We start from the raw sequence: 21,372 nt of genomic DNA, 5'->3' as shown, positions 1-21,372 counted from the left end.
AATATATTTTTATTAAAAAGTCATTCATATTCATTCCAGATCAACATTTTAACAATTGTATTGTAGGTTGTCTGACTCAACTACACAAAAACACCTTCTTCAGAGGTGGGGATGTGACCGCCTTGTACAGCCCAGATGCCCACCACTGTCAGATGGTGTGTACATTTCACCCCAAGTGTTTGCTCTTCAGCTTTCTCCCTTCAAGCTCAACCAAGGATCCAAAGAAAAGGTACAAGAGAGTTCATCACTAATTCAAATGGTCACTTTTCAAAGTAGTATCCGTTGTATGCAAATTGCACACAGCTTTGTAGCATCTCTCAGGATTGTCTATGGTCAATGTGTTGTTCAACACTAATTCAGATATCTCTCCAATTGGATAAAAGTCATCCTATTAAAAGTTGATTAAAAGTTGATTCCAGAGTATGTAAACAATGAAGTTAACCTTACAGTTGACTTTTCAGATGGAAGGGAGCCTTGCATTAGACGGAGACTACAAGGAGTTACTAAGCAAGATGACCTTTATATATACATCTCAACTTCATGACTAATTAAACTTTTTAAATAAACTACTTAAAAAAATCTCAAGTTGAAAAATCATTTCCTGAAAGTTAAGAAATGCTAGAACAATCTTCAATATGGTTGACTTTTGATACATATATATGTATATATTATTATATATAATAACATTATATATTATATATATTTATTTAAATGTGTTTATTGCTAGGTGCTGGTGGCTCATGTCTATAATCCTTCTTACTCTGGAGGTTGAGATCTGAGGATTGCAGTTCAAAGTCAGTCCAAGAAAGAATGTCCATGAGACTCTTATTACCTATTAACTACCAAAAAAAAAAACAACCCAGAAATGAAACTGTGGCTCAAGTGGTAGAATGCTAGTCTTGAGTTCAAAAGCTGGGTGACAAGGTCCAGGTCTTGAGTTTAGGGCTCAGGACTGGAACACACACACACACACACACACACACACACACACACACACACACACACTGTCTAGAAAGAAAAACAATGCTGAGGTGAGGAGTTGCAGAAACTACTGGATGTTATGGAACTGATTCTAAGAATGTTTCTCTCACAAGTTGCTGTCCTATTCATGTTAATATATAGACAACACTAGGCATGTTCTGGATGCAGGTTCATTATTCTGCTTCCTAAGTGACTCCTGTTTTGAAAACAGGTTTGGTTGCTTCTTGAAAGACAGTGTGACTGGAGACCTGCCAAGAATGCATCGAACAAATGCAGTATCTGGATATTCCTTAAAACAATGCGGATATCAAATAAGTGGTAAGGGGTGGATTGCTTAGCTATACCTGAGTTCCTAGTGGATTATCATGGAATAGTTTTTGCTCCAATGCTGGACTGCCATGGACTTTTGGAAGGGAGTAGCAAGAAAGCTAAAACAGATGGAGTAGTGTTCTGGCTACGAATGTTGTCTTAATCAGTCAACATTCTTAATGAAGCTTATTTGCTTATTTATTTACTTGCCCATATTAGTTACTTGGAATGGTTACATTTCCACATTTGCTTACAATATATTTTGATCAGTTTCACCTGCTCTATCATCATCCCTGACCCTCTGAGGCTCTTATTAGTCATGAAATTAGCACAGACTTCTAAGCTTTGCAGAAAACGAATTCATATGCAAGCAAAAGCCGCTGCTTGACTTGGTGCCCGGTAAGTCACTTCAAGAAAACTCAGGGAATCTCTCTTCTAAGTTACTTGAGGGTAATTTGTAATTCTCAATCAGCAGCGCTTTGTCCTTCCCCTCCCAGAGAATATTTAGCAGTGCCTAGGGTCATTGGGGATTGTCACTGAGAGAGATGTTGCTGCTTTACATAGTCAGTTGAGACCAGAGCTGTCAATGAACATTCTAAAAGGCACAGAACCGTCTCCACAATAAAGAAATTTCTGGCCCAAAAATGTCAATATAGTGCTATCGACAAGGTTTTGGGAAAGCTTTTCGGATATCAGCCAACCTGAAGGTTTGGGTTCTTTGAATCCTGCTGAGACTAATACTTGTTAGAAAAAAATCTGAAGGCTAGGATGACACATGTTGCTGTTGATGGTACAGGAAATGTTTTCTACACTATCCTAAAAACCTAACAGTAATAGACTATTTCTCTACAATGATGGGCTGATCAGAAAATAAAAAGGGTTACAAAAATTATCTCACTGGCTGAGCTGTATCCTTACTATTTTATCTTTACTATCTACAGTTAATTCTGTAGGGTAAAATTTCAGATACTTTCAATTTTTTCTCATCAATACCACACAATTGATACACACAAATTTTAAACATATTCTGATTTTTAAATAGTTAATAATAAAGGATAGCAATGCCTGAGTAATAATATGGAGGCATGACTTAGCCTAGTTAATCTGAGGTGAAGTAGATTAGGAAATCAAATTAATAAAAAAAAAATTAGTTAATAATAGTAATACAGGTGGACCCATTGCAACAATGAAATGTACAAGTCGTTATGTCGAAAACGAACTTTACAACTTTGGTGTGGGGGGAGGTGGGGAGGATTGGGTGGGGGGGGGGAGATGGGAAGGGATGGGAAGGGTAAACAAAGGAGGAGGCTACAATGCTTGATAAGAAATGTACTCATTATCTTGCCCATGTAATTGTAACCCCTCTGTACAGTATTTTCACAATAAAAAAATTAGTTAATAAAAAAGTACATAAATAAAATAAAATTTATATACTAATACAACTTTGGTACAAGTTTTCAGTGAAATGTAATTTCTCATTATCCTCTCTTTCAGCAAAATTTAAAGGGAAAAAAATGTGCCATTCCCAATACTGCCAGTTATGGTTAATTTGTCCCCAAATTTAGTTTTACTCATTAAACTTGATTTGAAAGATTTTTTTTCTAACTATCTCAGAATGCCTTAGATTAAAATAAAATAAAAATTCCAGGAAGAACATAAGGTCTCCAAGCTCAAGATGAATTTTAGTCAAAAACATGTAGATGTAGGTAAAGCTTTCAGATAATCATAAAGAAAGAGTTTTGTTGTAAATATTTCTCCTATATCTTAGCCTATTCCTTTTCTTATCTGCAGCGAATTTGAAGAATTTCCATTTCTATAATCAGCATATGTCCATGAACACCTCTGGGGATGGCCCATTTACCCCAACTTCAATGTATTGCTTCACTTTTAACTTACATGTTTTTGGCCTCCTTATTCTTAAAATTAGTTTGACTAGTTGAAAGTAGAGAAATTAAGATAAAAAAGATTCTTCATCCAGTGGCACATGTCAAAGGTTGTTTAATGAAATAATCCCCATAGCACTCATGATCAATATCCTGGTTATTTGAAACTTGTATAAACATTCCCACTTCCCACTGATAATTTCAACACAAAATGTGACCTGTATTGAGGTATATGCTTTGAAGTTTATAAGTAGAACAATTCCTTTTTAATTCTAGCATTTAAGATTCTGTGTGTGTATGTGCATGCATGCATGTGTGTGTGTGTGTGTGTGTGTGTGTGTGGTGTGTATTTCATGTAGAATTAGATCATTTAGGGTCATAATAAAAACATTAAGTCCCCAGTTAATACAGCAGTACCCCCAAAGTGGGATATAATGATTCAAAACTGCCTTGCCTTATTGGTGTTGATGATCCTCCTCTAGAAAGAAATTTGTCTGAATTTGCTCCGCATATTTCATTTATACAGCTTGCCACCGGGACATTTATGAAAACATTGACATGAGAGGGTCCAATTTCAATATATCTAAAGTTACAAGTCCTGAAGAATGCCAAAAATTGTGCACCAATAATATTCACTGCCATTTTTTTACATATGCCACACAAACATTTCCCAATGCAGAGTATCGGTGAGTGAACCATGAGGTTTGTTCTTTGCCATTGGGTGGGGGCGAGTGGGGGGGGGGAGGGTTTTTTTTGTGTGTGACTTGTAACTTGTTTTTCTCCAATTAAAACCAAAGATTGAGTCCTAGTCTCTTTGCTTATTTACTCAATTTTAATGGCATTTTTCCTGAAGAGATTAGAATCTACTTGACCCACAGGCTCTGTTTGGGAGTGGCGGTTTGGAATGAGGCTTTCCACTTGTGGTTCTGGTGGCTTACAGCTGTAATCCTAGCTATTCAGGATACTGAGGAATGAGGATCACCATTCAAAGCCAGCCCAGGCAGAGTCCACGAGATTCTTATCTCCAAAAGGTTAAAAATGCAACAGTGACTCAAGTGGTAGAGTGTCAGCCTTGAATGAAAAAGCTAAAGGTAGTGCCCAGGCCCCTAGTTCAAGCCTCCGTACTGGCACATACAAACCAAAAAGACTCCGTCCACTCCCCTCCATTCTTACCCTAACCCCTCCTCTGCAGGGGAATGGAGGAAAATGTCTGCCAGTTCATTATTCCCCTAACCTACATACTACCACGTTCTTGTTCGCCTTGACATTTTAAAATGCCACTGCTTGTAGATCATATCAATGCCAAATATTACCTGGGAAATTGCATGCATCTTAATAAATAGGAAGCAAAGTCTTCTCTTCTCTTCATATTCAGGAACAACTGCCTGTTAAAACACAGTCCAAGTGGTACGCCCATGAGTATAAAGGTGCTGGACAGTGTGGTATCTGGATTCTCCCTGAAGCCTTGCGCACTTTCAGAAATCGGTAATTGGATGACTAGCACTTCACTGAGTTCAGTAGGCAGTGCAAGAGTTCCCCTGGGGAATGTGTTCATTTCTGAAGCCTGTGAGTGTGTTGGTGAGAGAGGTTATCAAGTGAAGGACTTTGAAATAGGCATTACTCTCCAAGACCTCAGTGTGCCAGATCCAGTTCTTATAAGAAAGGGGGGCTGGAGATAGAGAGGGAGGGAGGAAGAGAGGAAAAGAGAGATGGAGAGGGAAAGGGAGACAGAAGGGTCAGAATCAGAGAGAGAGAGCTGAAGATGTTATGCTGCTAAAGATGGAGGAAGTGTCCCTAAGCAAGACTTGAGCAAAAGGTGACCTATGGAAGTTGAAAATAGCAAGGAATCATACTTCTATGGAGCCACCCAAAGGGACAAAACCTTGCTGCCATCTTGATGGTAGCCCATCAAGACCAATTGTGAACTTCTGATGTCTAGGAGTTGTGTTTTTTTTTTAACTGTATTTTTTTGTCTTTTCTAGTTTGGTACTGGGGATCGAACCCAGGATGTTGCACTTGCTAGGCAAGCGCTTTGCCTTTGAGCTACATCCCATCCCTGATGTCTAGGAGTTTAAGATAATAAGTTTATGTTGTTTAAAGCCTCTCAGTTTATAATAATACCCCTCTAACAGCAGCAATAGGACACTAGTTCAAAGAATATATAGAGAAAATTGTTAAGGCCATATTTAGTGAAATGACTCTATCATGATGCATCCATAGAATTCCGTTATTTTAGACATATAAGTAATTTCAATTAGAATATCTAGACAGTTGCCATGACATTGCTACACAGTATGGTGTGCTAGCTTTGAGCTAGCTCTTGCATTGGTTTCTGTATTAGGCCCTCAGTGTGGAAGATTGCAAAGTTCCAAACATCAGGTATCTTTACCTATTTAACTCTTTTTCCTTCCCACATATCCTTTCTATGCTCCATGCCATATTTGTTGTTTCAAATATGTACTTTTAGATTCATATATGTTCTGGGAGAGTTTTTGAAGATACGACTATGAATTAAGAGTGGTAATTCAGATGTATTCCCTTCTGTGTGGAGCATTCGTTTTTGCTTATTTTTTCTGTTGCTCTAGCAGAAAAGCCCCGAGACTAGATAATTTATAAAGAAAGGACATTTATTCAGTTCTTTGATTCTGGAGTCTGGGAAGTGACCATATCCGGAAAGGGCCTCTGGAGGCATTGTAACAAGGGGAAAAGTGCAAAGGGAAGTAGACAGTTGTGGAAGAGCCAAAACCCAAGAGGAAGCTTTTCTTTGTAACAATCTTTCTGCAGAGAAACTAATCCAGTACTATAGGAAAAGCATTAATTCATTCACAGGGGGTCTGAAATTCACAATACTTCCCAAGAAGCCTCTCCTCCCAACAATCAACACATTGAGGACCAAATCTCACAAGAGTGCTGATTCAAAAGTAGCAACACTTGCTGATAGTGTTTGCTGTGATCACTAGAGAGCTGACAAGATTGTCAGCTGTTACTACATAATTGTTTTGAAGGGCTGCCATTAAATATGGGATTAGACTAGTCTAGGTGGTTCTATAGGTGAGCTTAAGATAGATACATGTGTGCAGAATATAAGAAAAAACTATCCCTACAGCTTCAAGATCCAGAAAAGAAATGGACCTTGTCATGAGATAATGCATTTTTCACAACTACAAATATCTCAGTAAAGTTGTGAACAATCCATTGGGTATCCCTGTGAATATGCAAATTGTAGGCTGGCATCAGTGTCCCATGCATTCATTTCCAGCTGTCAGGATCTGCGCATATCAGATTTTTTCTTAATTTACTTTGGTTTTTAAAATTATTATCTTTAAGTAGTTGTACAGAAAGTTGCCATTTAACAAGACATTGGTGAATATATCTTCATCAATGTTACACCTTTCAACATTCTCATCCATCCATCTTTTACCCACCCCTTTCCTCACTCTTCTTAATTTTGTTGGCTATACATTGGTTATATTTGATTTTTTTTTTTTTTTTGGTCGGTAATGGGGCTTGAGCTCAGGGCCTGGGAGCTATTGCTGAGCTTTTGTGCGCGAGGCTAGCACTCTGTCACTTTGAGCCACACCTCCACTTCCAGTTTTCTGGTAGTTGGAAGTAAGAGTCTCATAGACTTTTGTTCTCCTTGTTGGCTTCAAACCTCAATCCTCACATCTCAGTCTCCTGAGTAGCTAGGATTACAGGTATAAGTCAACAATGCCTGGCTTATATATTTGATTTTTCATTCAAGTAATTGATAATTTCAGAGACTGCTTACATGAAGGTATCATAGGAGCTTCTCTCTGTCTCTCTGTTTATCTCTTTCTCTGTTTCTGTCCCTTTGTCTCTGTTTCTGTTTCTCTTTTTGTCTCTTTCTTTATCTGTTTCTCCTCTGACTCTTTCAGTACAACTCTGTACATTTAACTTGTGACTACATTCATTCTTCCTATAAATGCTATTATTATGTCTAAGCTTCCATAACTTTATTTTTTTTTTTAAATTTTATTTTATTTTATTTGAGAACATACTGTACAGAGGGGTTACAATTACATGGGCAGGATAATGCATACATTTCTTACCAAGCATTGCAGCCTCCTCCTTTGTTTACCCTTCACCTCCCTTCCCAGCCTCCCCCCTCCCTCCCACCCAATCATACCCCCCCTCCCCCCCCCCCACCGACATTGTAAAGCTGGTTTTGACATGACTTTTTGTACTTCTCATTGTTGCAACAGGTCCACCTGAATCCTTAAACGACTTGTTTGTCCCCGTCTCCTCCACATGTTATACTGACATCAAATATAGTGAAAGCGGGGGTTACACTGTGGGGGAGGGACATACAAAGCAACAAAGAAATAATCTTATAAATGTGTTAGAAACACATGCATGAAAGAAACAAAAACATTAAAATACATATTTGAGGTTTCGTTTTCCTAACATCACATTATCTGACTTTTTCCGCTTGACTCATACCTATACTAGATATTGCAAATAAGGGAAACCATGGGACCTATGTTTCTTTGGGCCTGGCTTACTTCACTTAATATAATTTTTTCCAAGCCTTTCCATTTCCTAACAAATGGGGAAATGTCATTCTTTCTGATGGAGGCATAGAATTCCATTGTGTATATATACCACATCTTCTTGATCCATTCATCTACTGAGGGGCATCTGGGTTGGTTCCATGTCTTAGCTATGGTAAATAATGCTGCAATAAACATAGTTGTGCTGGTAGCTTTAGTGTGGCCTTGTTTGTGATCATTTGGGTAAATGCCCAAAAGTGGGATTGCTGGGTCATTGGGGAGCTCTATGTGGAGTCTTTTGAGGAACCTCCATACTGCTTTCCAAAGTGGTTGAACAAGTTTACATTCCCACCAACAATGAAGTAAGGTTCCTTTCTGTCCACATCCCCTCCAGCATCTGTTGTTGTTAGAGTTCTTGATTTTTGCTGTTCTAACTGGAGTGAGGTGATATCTCAATGTTGTTTTGATTTGCATTTCTTTTATTCCATAACTTTAATAGAACTATTGTTATCATATCAAGTTGAGTAAATAATATAAACACAAAAATAAATGAGAAATAACATTATGTCAGGAGGATGAAAGGAATTTTTTTCCAGTTCTACTCTTAAGGAGACACATGGCATTTCTATCATCTACCTAGGATTTCTGTTGCTCTCCTTTTATTAAAAAGTTTTTCATAATATCTGAGAACATAGAACATAAACCTGTTAAATCACTGTCCCTAAAGCCAATTAAGGATGAGGGAGTAGGAGGAAAACACAAATATACACTGAGTAACCGAAATGTTTTGGGGAAGGGGGAAGGAGGAGATGGGAGCAAAGATTATTATTCAGTTTCTTTGATGGCATGGAATTTCTCTCTTATCAGCATTAGAATAGTGTTGCCTATCCCCAAACGGCACAGAGGTTTGCAGGAATTGTAACAGATAGTTTTGCCCTTAGCATGTATAGTTCTATAAGTTCACAGAGAAAGAAAATTCATCAGAATTTTCTTCCTTATTATGATAAAGTCCAAGCAAACTTAGCCCATTTCACCCACTAAAGGATGCTCTTCCTCCGTGAGTACAACAGGTTGCCATATGGATCTGTTCCAGCATCGAGCCTTTTCAGATATGGATGTGGCCAGAGTGGTCTCTCCAGATGCTTTTGTGTGTCGAACTATCTGCACTTACCACCCCAACTGCCTCTTCTTTACATTCTATACGAACGCGTGGAGCGTAGAGTCACAAAGGTGAGCGTGGCGGGCAGCCCACGCTGCTGTCCGCTCAGCAATCTTACATCCTTGTCTGAGTTTTGAAAATGTTTTATTTGTCTTCTCCCAAACCCTAGCAGCTGCAGTTTAAGGATGTAATTTTCTGCCAGACTCAATTTAGTGCATATGCGATGCTGTATCCTGTTTTACATAAAACAAATATCAATCACTGTGAAACTATGAACCAAAAAAAAAATGACCCTGGAGAAGAGGAATTTGACACTCTTCTTCCTGGTATTTTTGGGTTGGATCAGGTGAAAACTACTCTACTCACCTGCAATATATCCTTTCAGATTTTTTTTTTTGTCTAGAAATTAGATTCCTGTGTGTCCTTATTTAAGTTCTGATCTGACCTCTTTAGTCTTAAGTAATTAATCCTTTTAAATATATATATATATATATATATATATATACAGGACTTGGAATGTGGCTTAGTGGTAGAGTTCTTGCTTCACATGCATGAAGCCCTGGGTTCAATTCCTCAGTACCACATAAACATAAAAAGCCAGAGGTAGTGCTCAAGTAGTAGAGTGCTTGCCTTGAGCAAAAGAAGCTCAGGACAGTGCCCAGGCCCTGAGTTCAAGCCCAAGGACTGGAAGAAAATAAAGTAAAAAAATATACAAATGGGCCCAACAGACAGCATATATTTTATAAGAAAAGCAAAAATCCCAATATTTCATCCTTTGATTTTCTTTTTTTTTTTTTCACTTAGAAAGTGGAACTCTGCCACTATTTAGAAAGTAGAACTCTACAATTATCTTCTTTTGATATGTTATTAGTTTTCACCAGACAGAACTGTGGCTTGGTTTACATGTATACATTATAATTTATTAGAATCCTACAGTCTAACTTACTTTGTCGAGATTCTCAATAGAATAAAACATTCAGAGTTGCTTTTTAAAAATATAGAGAGGGGCTGGGAAGGTGGCTCAGTGGTAGAGCTCTTGCCTTGCATGTTCGAGGCCCTGGGTTCGATTCCTCAGCACCACATAAGCAAAAAGAAAAAAGCTGGAAGTGGCGCTGTGGCTCAAGTTGTAGAGCGCTAGCCTTGAGCTGAAGAGCTGAGGGACAGCACCCAGGCCCAGAGTTCAGGCCCCACGACCAAACCCCCCCCCCCAAAAATAGAGAGAGACTGCTTTAGTATTTTGTATTAATGTAGCTTTCTTTTTGTTTCTCATACTTTTTATTATGTAGAAATGCATGTTATCTTAAGACTTCTAAAAGTGGTACCCCAAGTCCCTCTATTCAAGAAAACACTATATCTGGACACAGCCTGGCCACTTGCAGGAAGACATTGCCCGGTAAGGAGAGTCGGTGATGGTACTAGATGACTGGCAGATATGAAGATTATTTTCCCCTAAGTGCAAGTGGTGTAGCAGTCTTCAGGGCACTAGAACTATGTGATCATGTGGTTTATTGTTTGGTGATTGTGGTTGTTTTGTAACTTTTTCTGTTGTTACTTGATATAGAACCCTGCCATTCCAAAATCTACTCTGGGGTCGACTTCAGAGGAGATGAGCTGAATGTGACTTTTGAGGAAGAAGCTACTGCTTGCCAGGACACTTGCACAAAGATAATTCGCTGTCAGTTTTTTACTTTCTCATCCCTCCCGGAAGACTGCAAAGGAGAGAAGTAAGGGGAAATGCATTTGGTGACTGGCAAGGTATTTCTTACCATTTCTTTCTCTGAAGGTTTACTCTTTGTATGGTTCATTTGATGCAGGTGTAAATGTTCCCTAAGGTTCTCACTGGATGGCAACCCAGCTAGGATCACATCTGGGGCCCACTGGAGCTCTGGCTATTCTCTGAGACTGTGCAAAACGGGGGACGGCTCTGGTGAGTCTTTGAAGCCCTTGTCCAGGGATAGCTGGGTTGTTGCATTGGGTGGCTTCGTCTTCAGGACAGCATTGGGTATCTCGTTTTCCTCCACTCTTGATTTCTCCCAGCTCTGACCCTGTGCTGCAAACCCTCTCGTTTTAGTCTGCACGACAAAAACAAATGCACGCATTGTTGGGGGAACGAACTCTTCTTTGGGAGAGTGGCCCTGGCAGGTGAGCCTGCAAGTCAAGCTGACATCGCGAAACCACGTGTGTGGTGGGTCCATCATCGGAGAGCAATGGGTCCTGACTGCTGCCCATTGCTTTGATTTGTAAGTTTATAGAAGGGGATCTTGTCTGTTTGTCTTGAAGAATCAAATCTATAGTCAGTTTCTCCAGGATCAGATGACTTTATTTTTAAATTTTTTAATTTTATTTTTATTGAAAAGGTGATGAGCTGGAGGGTTATGGTTACATGGGTAAGGCAATAAGTACATTTGTTTTTAATCATTTTTACCCTGTTCCTCTTTGCCCACTTTATTAATAGAATAATTATTTGCTTGCTAAAAACTATTTTATTTAAATTTTATTCTGGGGGGTAATGGGGCTTGAACATAAAGCCCTGGCTGCCTTGCAAGGCAAGTGCTCTACTACTTAAGCCATACACCCAGCTCTTTATGGGTTAGCTTATTTTTCAGATAGGATCTCACTAGATCCAAGGACCATCCTTGGACTACAGTCCTTCCATCTCAACCTTGTATATAGCTGTGGTTACAGGCATGGACTGCCACACTCAGACTCTCAATTGACTCTTTAAGCAATAAATAAGATTATAAAAATTGCATATGATTATAGGGATCCATATGATGTTTCAATACATGCTTATTATGTGATCATATGTGAGTGTGCACGCGTGCGTGTGTGTGTGTGTGTGTGTGTGTGTGTGTGTGTGTGTGTGTGTTCACCCAAGTAAAAAAATCTTTAGGCTCGAGGCTCTACCACTTGAACCATAGCTCTACTTCTAGATTTTTTTTTTGGTATTTAGCTGACAATAAGAGTCTCACAGACTTTTCTGCCCATTCTGGCTTTGAACTCTGATCTTCAGATGTTAGTCTCCTGAACAGCTAGGATTATAGGTATGAGCCACTGGTGCCTGGTTGTTGTGAGATATTTAAGTCAGGGTAAATCTATTTATCTCCTCAAGCATTTATTTTTTCTTCATGGTGAGCCCACAGAAATATTCTCGACTAGATTTTTTGAAATATACAGTATACTATCATGCAACAATTCCCAAAGACTTTTTACTATTATCTAGATGTTACTTAATAGTCGTTGTTAAATCTGCCCCTGTCCTTGATGCTCTTTTATTCTCCTCTGATCCTGGAAACTGCCACTGAGCTCTCAAGTACTATGAGATAAACTTTAAAAAATCCACACAGAAGTCAGTTCTTCTAGCATTTGACTTTTGTTCCTGGCTTCTTTCACTCAGCATGATATTCTTTAGTTCTATCCACGTTAACACAGGTGACAATTTATCCTTTACTGTGGCTAAATTGTATTCCATTGTGTTGTTGCATAGTATTATCTTATTCATTGACCAGTTGTTGGATATCTGGGTTTCCTCCCAGGTTTTAAAATAATATACAAGTCCTTTTCCTCCACAACCTTCCGAACATTTGTTACTTTTGACTTTTTGTAGCAGCCGTTCTTAGTGGAGCAAGTGGATGTGATTTGTATATCCCTGACATTAGTGATATCGAAGACATTTTAAGGAGAGATGATATTCAAAATATTTAGCAGAATGTAGGGGCCTAACTAGTCCAGGCCATCAGAACACAGTGTGTGGCCAATTTGTACTATTTTATTGGATAGAGAGTATAATATGTCAAATTTTGAAGTTTAAAACACTGAAACTTTGTAGTTTGTGAGTCACAGCTCCATCAATTATTACAATGGTGGTTTTGGGCAATTCACAAATCCTTTTGAGGGTTTAAAATTTTTTTTTAATCTAATATTTTTCCTGTCTTGAATTCTGGGCCTTGAAGCTGGCCCTGTGTTTTTTTTGTGCTCAAGGCTATTGCTTTACCTCTCGAGCCACAGCTCCACTTCTGGATTTTTATAGTAAATTGGACAGAAGAGTCTCATGGACTTTTCTGTTCAGGTTGGCTTCAAACCACAATCCTCAGATATCAGCCTTCTGAGTAGCTAGGATTACAAGTGTGAGTATCTAATTTATGATGTTGTTAGAATGATTAAATGACATTTGAATATTTAACATCATAGTTGAAATATAACAATTGCTCAGAAAATATTAAATTAACATATACTGCATTCCATAAGAATTATAGAAATGGACAAAGCTTATGAATAAGCTAAAGAGATACCAAGATGTACTTGGGATCTCCCCAAAATAAATACAAATCAAAACATTTTTTTTCATGCTTTAATTTTTTATTGTGAAAAAACTGTACAGAGGGGTTTGGAATTCTATGCCTCCATCAGAAAGAATGACATTGCCTCATTTGTTAGGAAATGGAAAGACTTGGAAAAAATTATATTAAGTGAAGCCAGACCCAAAGAAACATAGGTCCCATGGTTTCCCTTATTTGCAATAACTAGTATATGTCTGAGTCAAGCAGAAAAGGTCAGATAAGTTGATGTTAGGGAAATGAATCCTAAGATATGTATTCAAAAACATTTTTATTTAGTGGAATTTTACCCTTCCCCTGCCCCAAAGGGTAAGGCCAGGAGCTGTGTATTAGAATCTACACACTGCCACAACTCCACAGCAGTCAGTGGCTTTGTGGAGGATAGCCTGGCCCCTATAGTTACCTGTGTGTGCATGTGTGTGTGTGTGTGTGTGTGTGGTCAATATGTGACTTTGTGGAAGGAAGATGATTGACCCAGAAAAGAATGTCCTGATGACCCAGCAATCCCACTTTTGGGCATTTACCCTAATGTTTACAAACAAGACCACACTAAAGCTACCAGCACAACTATGTTTATTGCAGCATTATTTACCATAGCTAAGATATAGAACCAACCCAGATGCCCCTCAGTAGATGAATGGATCAAGAAAATGTGGTATATATACACAATGGAATTCTATGCCTCCATCAGAAAGAATGACATTGCCCCATTTGTTAGGAAATGGAAAAACTTGGAAAAAATTATATTAAGTGAAGTAAGCCAGGCCCAAAGAAACGTAGGTCCCATGGTTTCCCTTATTTGTAATATCTAGTATATGTATGAGTCAAGCGGAAAAGGTCAGATAATGTGATGTCAGGAAAATGAACCCTTAGATGTGTATTTTAATGTTTTTTTCTTTCATGCATGTGTTTCTAACACATTTATAAGATTATCTCTTTGTTGCTTTGTATGTCCCTCCCCCACAGTATAATCCTTGCTTTCATTATATTTGATGTCAGTATAACTTGTGGAGGAGATGGGGAAAAACCAATTGTTTAAGGATACAGGTGGACCTGTTGCAACAATGAGAAGTACAAGTTGTCATGTCCATAACGAACTTTACAACGTTGGTGCAGGGGGGGGAGGGCTGGGGGGGAAGGAAGGAGAAGGATTGGGATTAGGGGGGAGGGGGGAGGCTGGGAAGGGATGTGAAGGGTAAACAAAGGAGGAGGCTGCAATGCTTGGTAAGAAATGTACACATTATCCTGCCCATGTAACTGTAACTCCTCTGTACAGTATGTTCACAAATAAAATTAAATTAAATTAAAAAAAAAAAAGAATGTCCTGAGCTGGGAACTAATCTCTGATTTTTCTAAGTACACCAAAATTGAGATCAAGCACTTTCATTCTTGAAGGTTCTGTACTGTGTTTTAAGAGATGGTAGAGCTGGAATCATTGTGATATAATTGAAAGTCATTTAAGAATGATAATATTTACACTAGAATTGTTTTTGCTGGTACCAGGGCTTGATCTGAGGACCTCATGCTCTTGCTCGGTTTTTTCCCCGACTCACAGATGTTACTCTACCACTTGAACTACACTTCTATTTCCAGCATTTTGCTGGTTATTGAAGAGTTTTGAGGATTTGTCTATCTCAGCTGGCCTGGAATCAGGATCTTCAGATCTCAGCCTCTTGAGTAGCTAGGATTGCAGGTGTGATCCACCAGTGTTCAGCTTATAGGTACTTTTTTGTAAACAAAATTATCAGAGATCCAGTACTGTTGCTGTGGGTGATCACAATTTACCAGGAAGAGGAAATGGATCATATGTAGAATTTTCTTCCTTAGCCTTTTTTAAGAGAGGAAAGGAAAGGAAAAATGGAACAAGCAATAATCCTAGGTCTCATCAGACATTTATGTTTTTCTCTCCTAGGATGCCCCACATGGATGTTTGGCACATTTACGGTGGTCTTATAAACCTGTCCGAAATTACAAAAGAAACTCCTTTCTCACAAATAAAAGAACTTATTATTCACGAGAACTATAAAGTCTCAGAAGGAGGGCATGACATTGCCTTAATAAAACTGCAGGCTCCTTTGAATAATACTGGTATGCAACCTATTTAAGGAAATGCTATAAAGTGAATGACACTTGGTTAAGTTAAGTATCAGCTTGAATGAGAGGCAAAATCTGCAGAGGTTGCCTTTACTTCTTGCTTGGTGTCAAGTAGAAGTTGAGGACTACCAAGAAAATGACATTCCTGTGACATTAAAAAAAAATAAGAAATGATCAGTAGTTTTTCCAGAAAGTAGCACAGATGAATAGATGTTGTTAAAATAGTAGGCTGAGTCAAGTTGGTGCCTCGTGCCTGTAATCCTCGCTATCTCCAGAGGCTGAGATCTGAAGATTGTGGCTCAAAGCCAGCCCAGGCAGGAAAGTCTGTGAGACTCTTATCCCCAATTAACAAGCAAAAAACTAGAAAGTGGAGTTGTAACTCAAGTGGTAAAGAACTAGCTTGAGAAAAAAAAAAAGCAAAATGAAAATACCCAGATTCTGAGTCCAAGCTCTAGTACAGGCACAGGAAAAAAATATATAATAGTAGGCCAAGTTAATATCCATGCCCAAACAAGAGCATTGGCCTTCTTTTGGTAAGAATCACCAGAATCATTGCTGGAATTTAGGGATACTGGGATGAAGAGAGTGTCAGGGAACGACTGTTATTTTCCAGGATGAACTTCTGGAGAGAAAAGACAGATGCATGAGTAAGTTCTGGGGAGAAGGGAGCCTTATCCTTTTGGAGCATCACTCTAGAGAAACTCAATGTGCGCTCACACAACCCAGTTCTAAAGACCCATTAACAACTGTGACCTCACGCAACTGGCCTTCTGACTTATTCTTTAATATCCTCATGTCTAAAATGAAGGGAATCATTTCTTCTCTCCATTTGTTACAATAAGTAAGATAATAAGTAAAGGCACTTCATGGAACACTTCTGCTGTGACTGATTCATAATATATACTTAAAAAAAAAAAAGGCAAGGCCTTACAACAGCATTTGACAGTAAATTTGGGTTCTCACTTTTGGTTTAACCAAGGAAATGTCCATACTATTTTTATGTCATGTGGGGGAGAAATTTTCAAGAATCACCAATTCAGAAGTTAAGCAGCGAGCAGAAGGCTCATTCTCAGTAGGAGTCTGTGGAAAGAACTTCTAGGGATAGTTAAAGGTGTGTTTTCAAAGTCAGTATCAGTAATGTCACTTAACCTAGTTTTAACATTATCTTTCAGAATTCCAAAAGCCAATATGTTTGCCTTCTAAAGCGGATATAAATACAATTTATACCAACTGCTGGGTGACAGGATGGGGCTACACTAAGGAAAAAGGTACAGGTTGACATTTTCTCTGTTTTCCTATTCTGACATGTTAAATCAGCTCCCATCTAAATTGATGTCCAAGTTTATGAGTATTGATATTTGAACTCAAGTTCTCACACTTTTGAATCAGGTACCGTACCACTTACGCCACATCCCAACCCCTTCATGTTTTGCTATTTTTTTTTTCTAATAGGGTCTTATGTTTTTTGCCCAGCCTCAGGTTACAATCTTCGTACCTACAGCTTCCTGGGTAGTTGGAGATGACAAGCTTGTGCCACCATACCCAGCCTTTTTCTTGAGATGGGTCTTCCTAACTTTTGCCTGAGCTGGCCACAAACTGAGATTTTCCTTAGTTTTACTTCCAGAACACCCATGGTTATAGGTACGAGTCTCTGCACCAGGCCAAACTTTTAATTAATATATTCCCAAATATTTGTTCAGTGATTCCTGAGATATAGTTGGTTTTGGCACTGAACATACAATGAGGTAAATTTTTTTAGCATCATCTTTCACAATGAAGATTATTTGTTTGACTTTGAGAAATTGGGCCTTTATATGATCAACAAGCCCACTTGGTTCTCAATATTACTATAGCTACAAATTAATATTAATTACTATTACTATCAATAGTAGTTACCATTAACAATTACGTGCTATTGATATTGATAGTGTTGTCGATAAGCTATTAATATTAAACACTATTAATATTAATTGCAATAGTAAAACTAATAATAATATTAGAAATAATTGATTTCTGCCTCCCCATTCTGTGTTCTTCCTTGACATCAAATAGATAGCTGTATAGACCATGAGACACATAATCTCTTTTTAAGGCCAGTTCTTAATCTGTTTTTACATTCATTTGTTTCATGATCTGGTGATGCTTGTGACATTTTCTCTAATGCTTTTAAATACTTACATCAAGCACATAGGTTTATGAAGAAAACCAGTTTGATTACAATAAAGCTAAAAGGATAGGTATAGTGGTAGATGTGCATCTATATTAATGTATTAAATAGTTGTTTTAATAACTACCATAATTTGGAAACTATGATGTACAAGTGTTATTTTCATATTTTTCCATATACACCCACCACTACTGTAATGCAATATGAACATAGTTATAATCTTGGTTTAGGACTAGATAAAAGCTGCAGCTACTGGTTAGAACATCCAGGTTATCATACTGGAGGCAATGCACGCCCTCCGAGGGGCTTAGACTAAGATGAGAGGAGGTACAGGCTAAGACACAGTCTCTGGTCAGCTTAAGTAATGGGATTGTTGAAACTGTCTCTGTGTTTCTCTCATTCCTGTTCCTCTCTCTCTTTCTTTCTCCAGTTCTCTCCCTGCCTGTCTCTCTCAGACTCTCTTGTTATCTTTCTGTGTCTTCCTTTGTCTATCTCTCCCCCTCTCTCTCTCCAGATCTTTCTCTGTCTCTCTGCCTGTCTCTGTCTTTATCTGCATATGTGAAAGATATTCATTAGCTGTCTCTGTCTGTCTTTATCTGCATATGTGAGAGATATTCATTAGCTGTTCACATATATACATACATATACATGTATACATATATATATACAACAGCGTATAAGCATATAAATGTATACATGCATGCATATGTATATACACATACATATATAACCATACATACACACACGCAAATATATGTATGAACCTACTGAGAAGTGCATCACATGATTTGTTCTAAGATTTTAGGTGCCATGTATATTGTATTCCTCCCTTTGAACTTGTATATTGGTTGCTTCATAGATGAAATCCAAAATACTCTACAAAAGGCAAGTCTCCCTTTGGTAACAAATGAAGAATGCCAGAAAAGATATAGAGATTATACCATCACCAAACAGATGGTCTGTGCTGGCTACAAAGAAGGGGGGAAAGATGCTTGCAAGGTAACACATTTCATTATGAAACAATGCACAATACTTCGCTAGAGATAATTAATGTCAAAAATAGTTTCCAGTAAGGTGTTTCATGGCATTTAAAATTTCAGACGGAAATTATCTGCTGATTTTACACACACCATCTAACATATATAATGTGCTCCCCATATTGTTTATGATCCGTATGTCACAGTCGGTGCAGGTGAATGCTGTAATTCAGAATAACAATGATATGTACTGTAGTTATACTAAAATATAAGAACATACAAGTTCTTTGACTCAAGAATAAGGAAGTCAAAATTTCTTAGCTGCTTCTACTTATGGATGGAAGCTGGAATACATGGAAAATGCAACCATTTTTGTCAATTTCGTCACATGCAAATAGATGGGAATGGAGATGCCTGTGTGTGTTGTGTGTGCTGTGTGAGATGTTGTTGTACCTCTGATATCACCTTCACTCGTTGTATTTTTAAACCCACTGTGACCCAGGGTGATTCCGGTGGCCCTTTGGTTTGTAAGCACAATGGAGTGTGGCAATTGGTTGGCATCACCAGTTGGGGTGAGGGCTGTGCCCGCAAGGAACAACCAGGTGTCTATACCAAAGTTGCGGAGTACGTGGACTGGATTTTGGAGAAGACCCAGAATGGCAGTGGAGATGTGTCAATGACATTGCCATGAAGAGCTGAGGAAAAGCTTGGGGTGCAGTACTCACTTTACAGCAAGGGTTCAAGCCCAACGCTGAGCCTTGAGATCCTTGCCCGCAAATGTACAGTAGCATCTACCTCACCTTGTCACAAATCAGAAGAACACAATGAGTACACAGCTGCTAGGGACATTGTCTCATGACACTATCTTGCCCAAACATGCTTTGAAAATTTAGTCACAGAAGCTTCTATTGGGAGATGACTGAAGAGCTTCATGCTTTGTTTTTTTGTTGTCGTTGTTGTTTTTTGAAATAAAATGTCCAATGAGTGTGAGTAGATAATGTCTTCTTATAGCTATGAAACGGAACTGAAAATAAGTTGCTTGAGATTCTCTCACAGTGACTGGGGTCTTTGCCGCTTACTGTTTCCCTTGAAACTCTGTACCTCTTAGTGGCCACTTCTGTAAGCTTCAGACTTCATCAATTATTTTGAATTATTCTCTAAACCAAGCACTGCTACACTGGGGGTAAAGAGCGGGAAAGCTTGAGCTTCATTTCACCCAGGGGAAAGAGTTCTGTGTAACATTCCACTTTGCAATAAAAAGAGGAGTCATCTGCAGGTGGGGAAACAGAGCACTATTCTATGTCAGTCTCTTCTTACCTTTGTGAGCTGGGCATTAATACTTGGTCCAGGCTAGATATGCAGATAAGGGTTATAGAGCTACATTTTCCTGGTTGTAGTTTCAGAAAGAGCCTGGATGGAGGGCAAGAATTTTGCTTTGAAAAGAATGTTAACCCTGAGAGTTTAGTGGAAATTGAGTTCTGCAACCTAATTAAAAATGCATCATTAGGTGTAAAGTTTTGCATAAAACGAAGACTTGTACATTCATAGTGATATTGAGTAACATAAATCCTTATGTAACATACATTCCAAAGTTGCCAGTGATTACTACAGATAATTGTTGGTATCTTGATTTGGTTCTTATTTGGTACAGATAATTGTTGGTATCTTGACCCAGAATAGACCATTTACAAAATATCCTGAAAGCAAAAAAACAGAAAAGTGAACATTTCTACAGGAGATTCAATTTTTCCTTCCATATTCAAAGGTATGGTACATGGTAGATATACCTGAAGAGGAAGTAGCTGAAGAAAACCAAGAGTTCCTGGTTATGTGTAGGCTGTGTGGTAGGAAAACAAGAGTTAAGAATTTGGCAACAATATTAAGTGAAATAAGCCAGGCCCAAAGAAACATAGGTCCCATGGTTTCCTTTATTTGCAATAACTAGTATATGTCTGAGACAAGCAGAAAAGGTCAGATAAGTTGATGTTAGGTGAAATGAACCCCAAGATAAGTATTCAAATGTTTTTTTTTCTTTCATGCGATTGTTTCTAACATTTATTTATAAGATGATTTCTTTGTTGCTTTGTATGTCCCTCCCCCACGGTATAACCCCTGTTTTCACTGTATTTGATGTTGGTATAATTTGTGGAGGGGAAGGGACAAAACAAATAGTTTAAATAGGGATACAGGAGGACCCCATTGCAACAATGAGATGTACAAGTTGTTATGTTGAAAAATGAACTTTACAACTTTGGTGGGGGCGGGAGGGTGTAGTTGTGGAGGTGGGAGGGCAGGGATGGTAGAGGAAAAACAAAGGAGGAGGCAACAATGCTGGATAAGAAATGAACTCATTACCTTGCTCATGTGATTGTAACCCTTCTGTATGATATTTTCACAATAAAAAAGAGATTTGGCCACAAACAAATAGCTCTTATAAAACCTGGTAGATGGCAGCTATTTATTTTATTTTATTTCATTTTTAAACTTTTATTTTATTATTAAGATGTTGCACAGAGGGGTGACAGTTACATGAGTCAGGCAAGGACGACATTACTTGTCTATCATTGTTAGCCCTTCCTTTCCGTGTTGTTGTCCTACTAACCCTTCCCTCCCCTACCTCCCACACTCCTCTCCTCCCCCTATTCCCCCCCTCCCCCGCCTCGAAGTTGTAAAATTTGCTTCCAATATACTGTCCTGTGGGTATCCTTGTTGCAATGGGTCATCCTGTGTCCTTGTTTCAGCATTTTGTTATTTCCCTTCCCTTCTCCAGATTAGACATATGTATATACAAGATGCAGGGTACCAAAATCAAGTACAGTGACAATAGGGGATATGCCATAGGGGAAAGAACATACAAAGGAAACAACAACAACAAAATAAAATCACATGGCACATTTAAAACAATAACAATAAAGACAGACCTCTTGTGTCCATATCTTGGGGTTCATTTCACT

The 21,372-nt window shown here is 38.4% G+C and overlaps 1 protein-coding gene across 1 annotated transcript; it reads left to right on the top strand.

Annotated features, from left to right (window-relative positions):
- Nucleotides 1-152: 152 nt before the first annotated feature.
- Klkb1 (kallikrein B1) lies at nt 153-18,925 on the top strand. Its single transcript, XM_042702014.1, has 12 exons — nt 153-229; nt 1,193-1,299; nt 3,700-3,859; nt 4,549-4,658; nt 8,755-8,914; nt 10,130-10,236; nt 10,405-10,567; nt 10,658-10,770; nt 10,915-11,083; nt 15,093-15,268; nt 16,447-16,542; nt 18,921-18,925. The coding sequence occupies exons 1-12, from the start codon at nt 153-155 to the stop codon at nt 18,923-18,925; spliced, it is 1,443 nt and encodes a 480-aa protein (XP_042557948.1).
- The last annotated feature ends 2,447 nt before the right edge of the window (nt 18,926-21,372 follow it).

The sequence above is a fragment of the Dipodomys spectabilis genome, unplaced genomic scaffold (genome assembly GCF_019054845.1).
Source record: "Dipodomys spectabilis isolate Male_0828 unplaced genomic scaffold, ASM1905484v1 ptg000009l, whole genome shotgun sequence".
Taxonomy (NCBI): domain Eukaryota; kingdom Metazoa; phylum Chordata; class Mammalia; order Rodentia; family Heteromyidae; genus Dipodomys; species Dipodomys spectabilis.
This window is presented reverse-complemented; position numbering and strand designations above follow the sequence as displayed.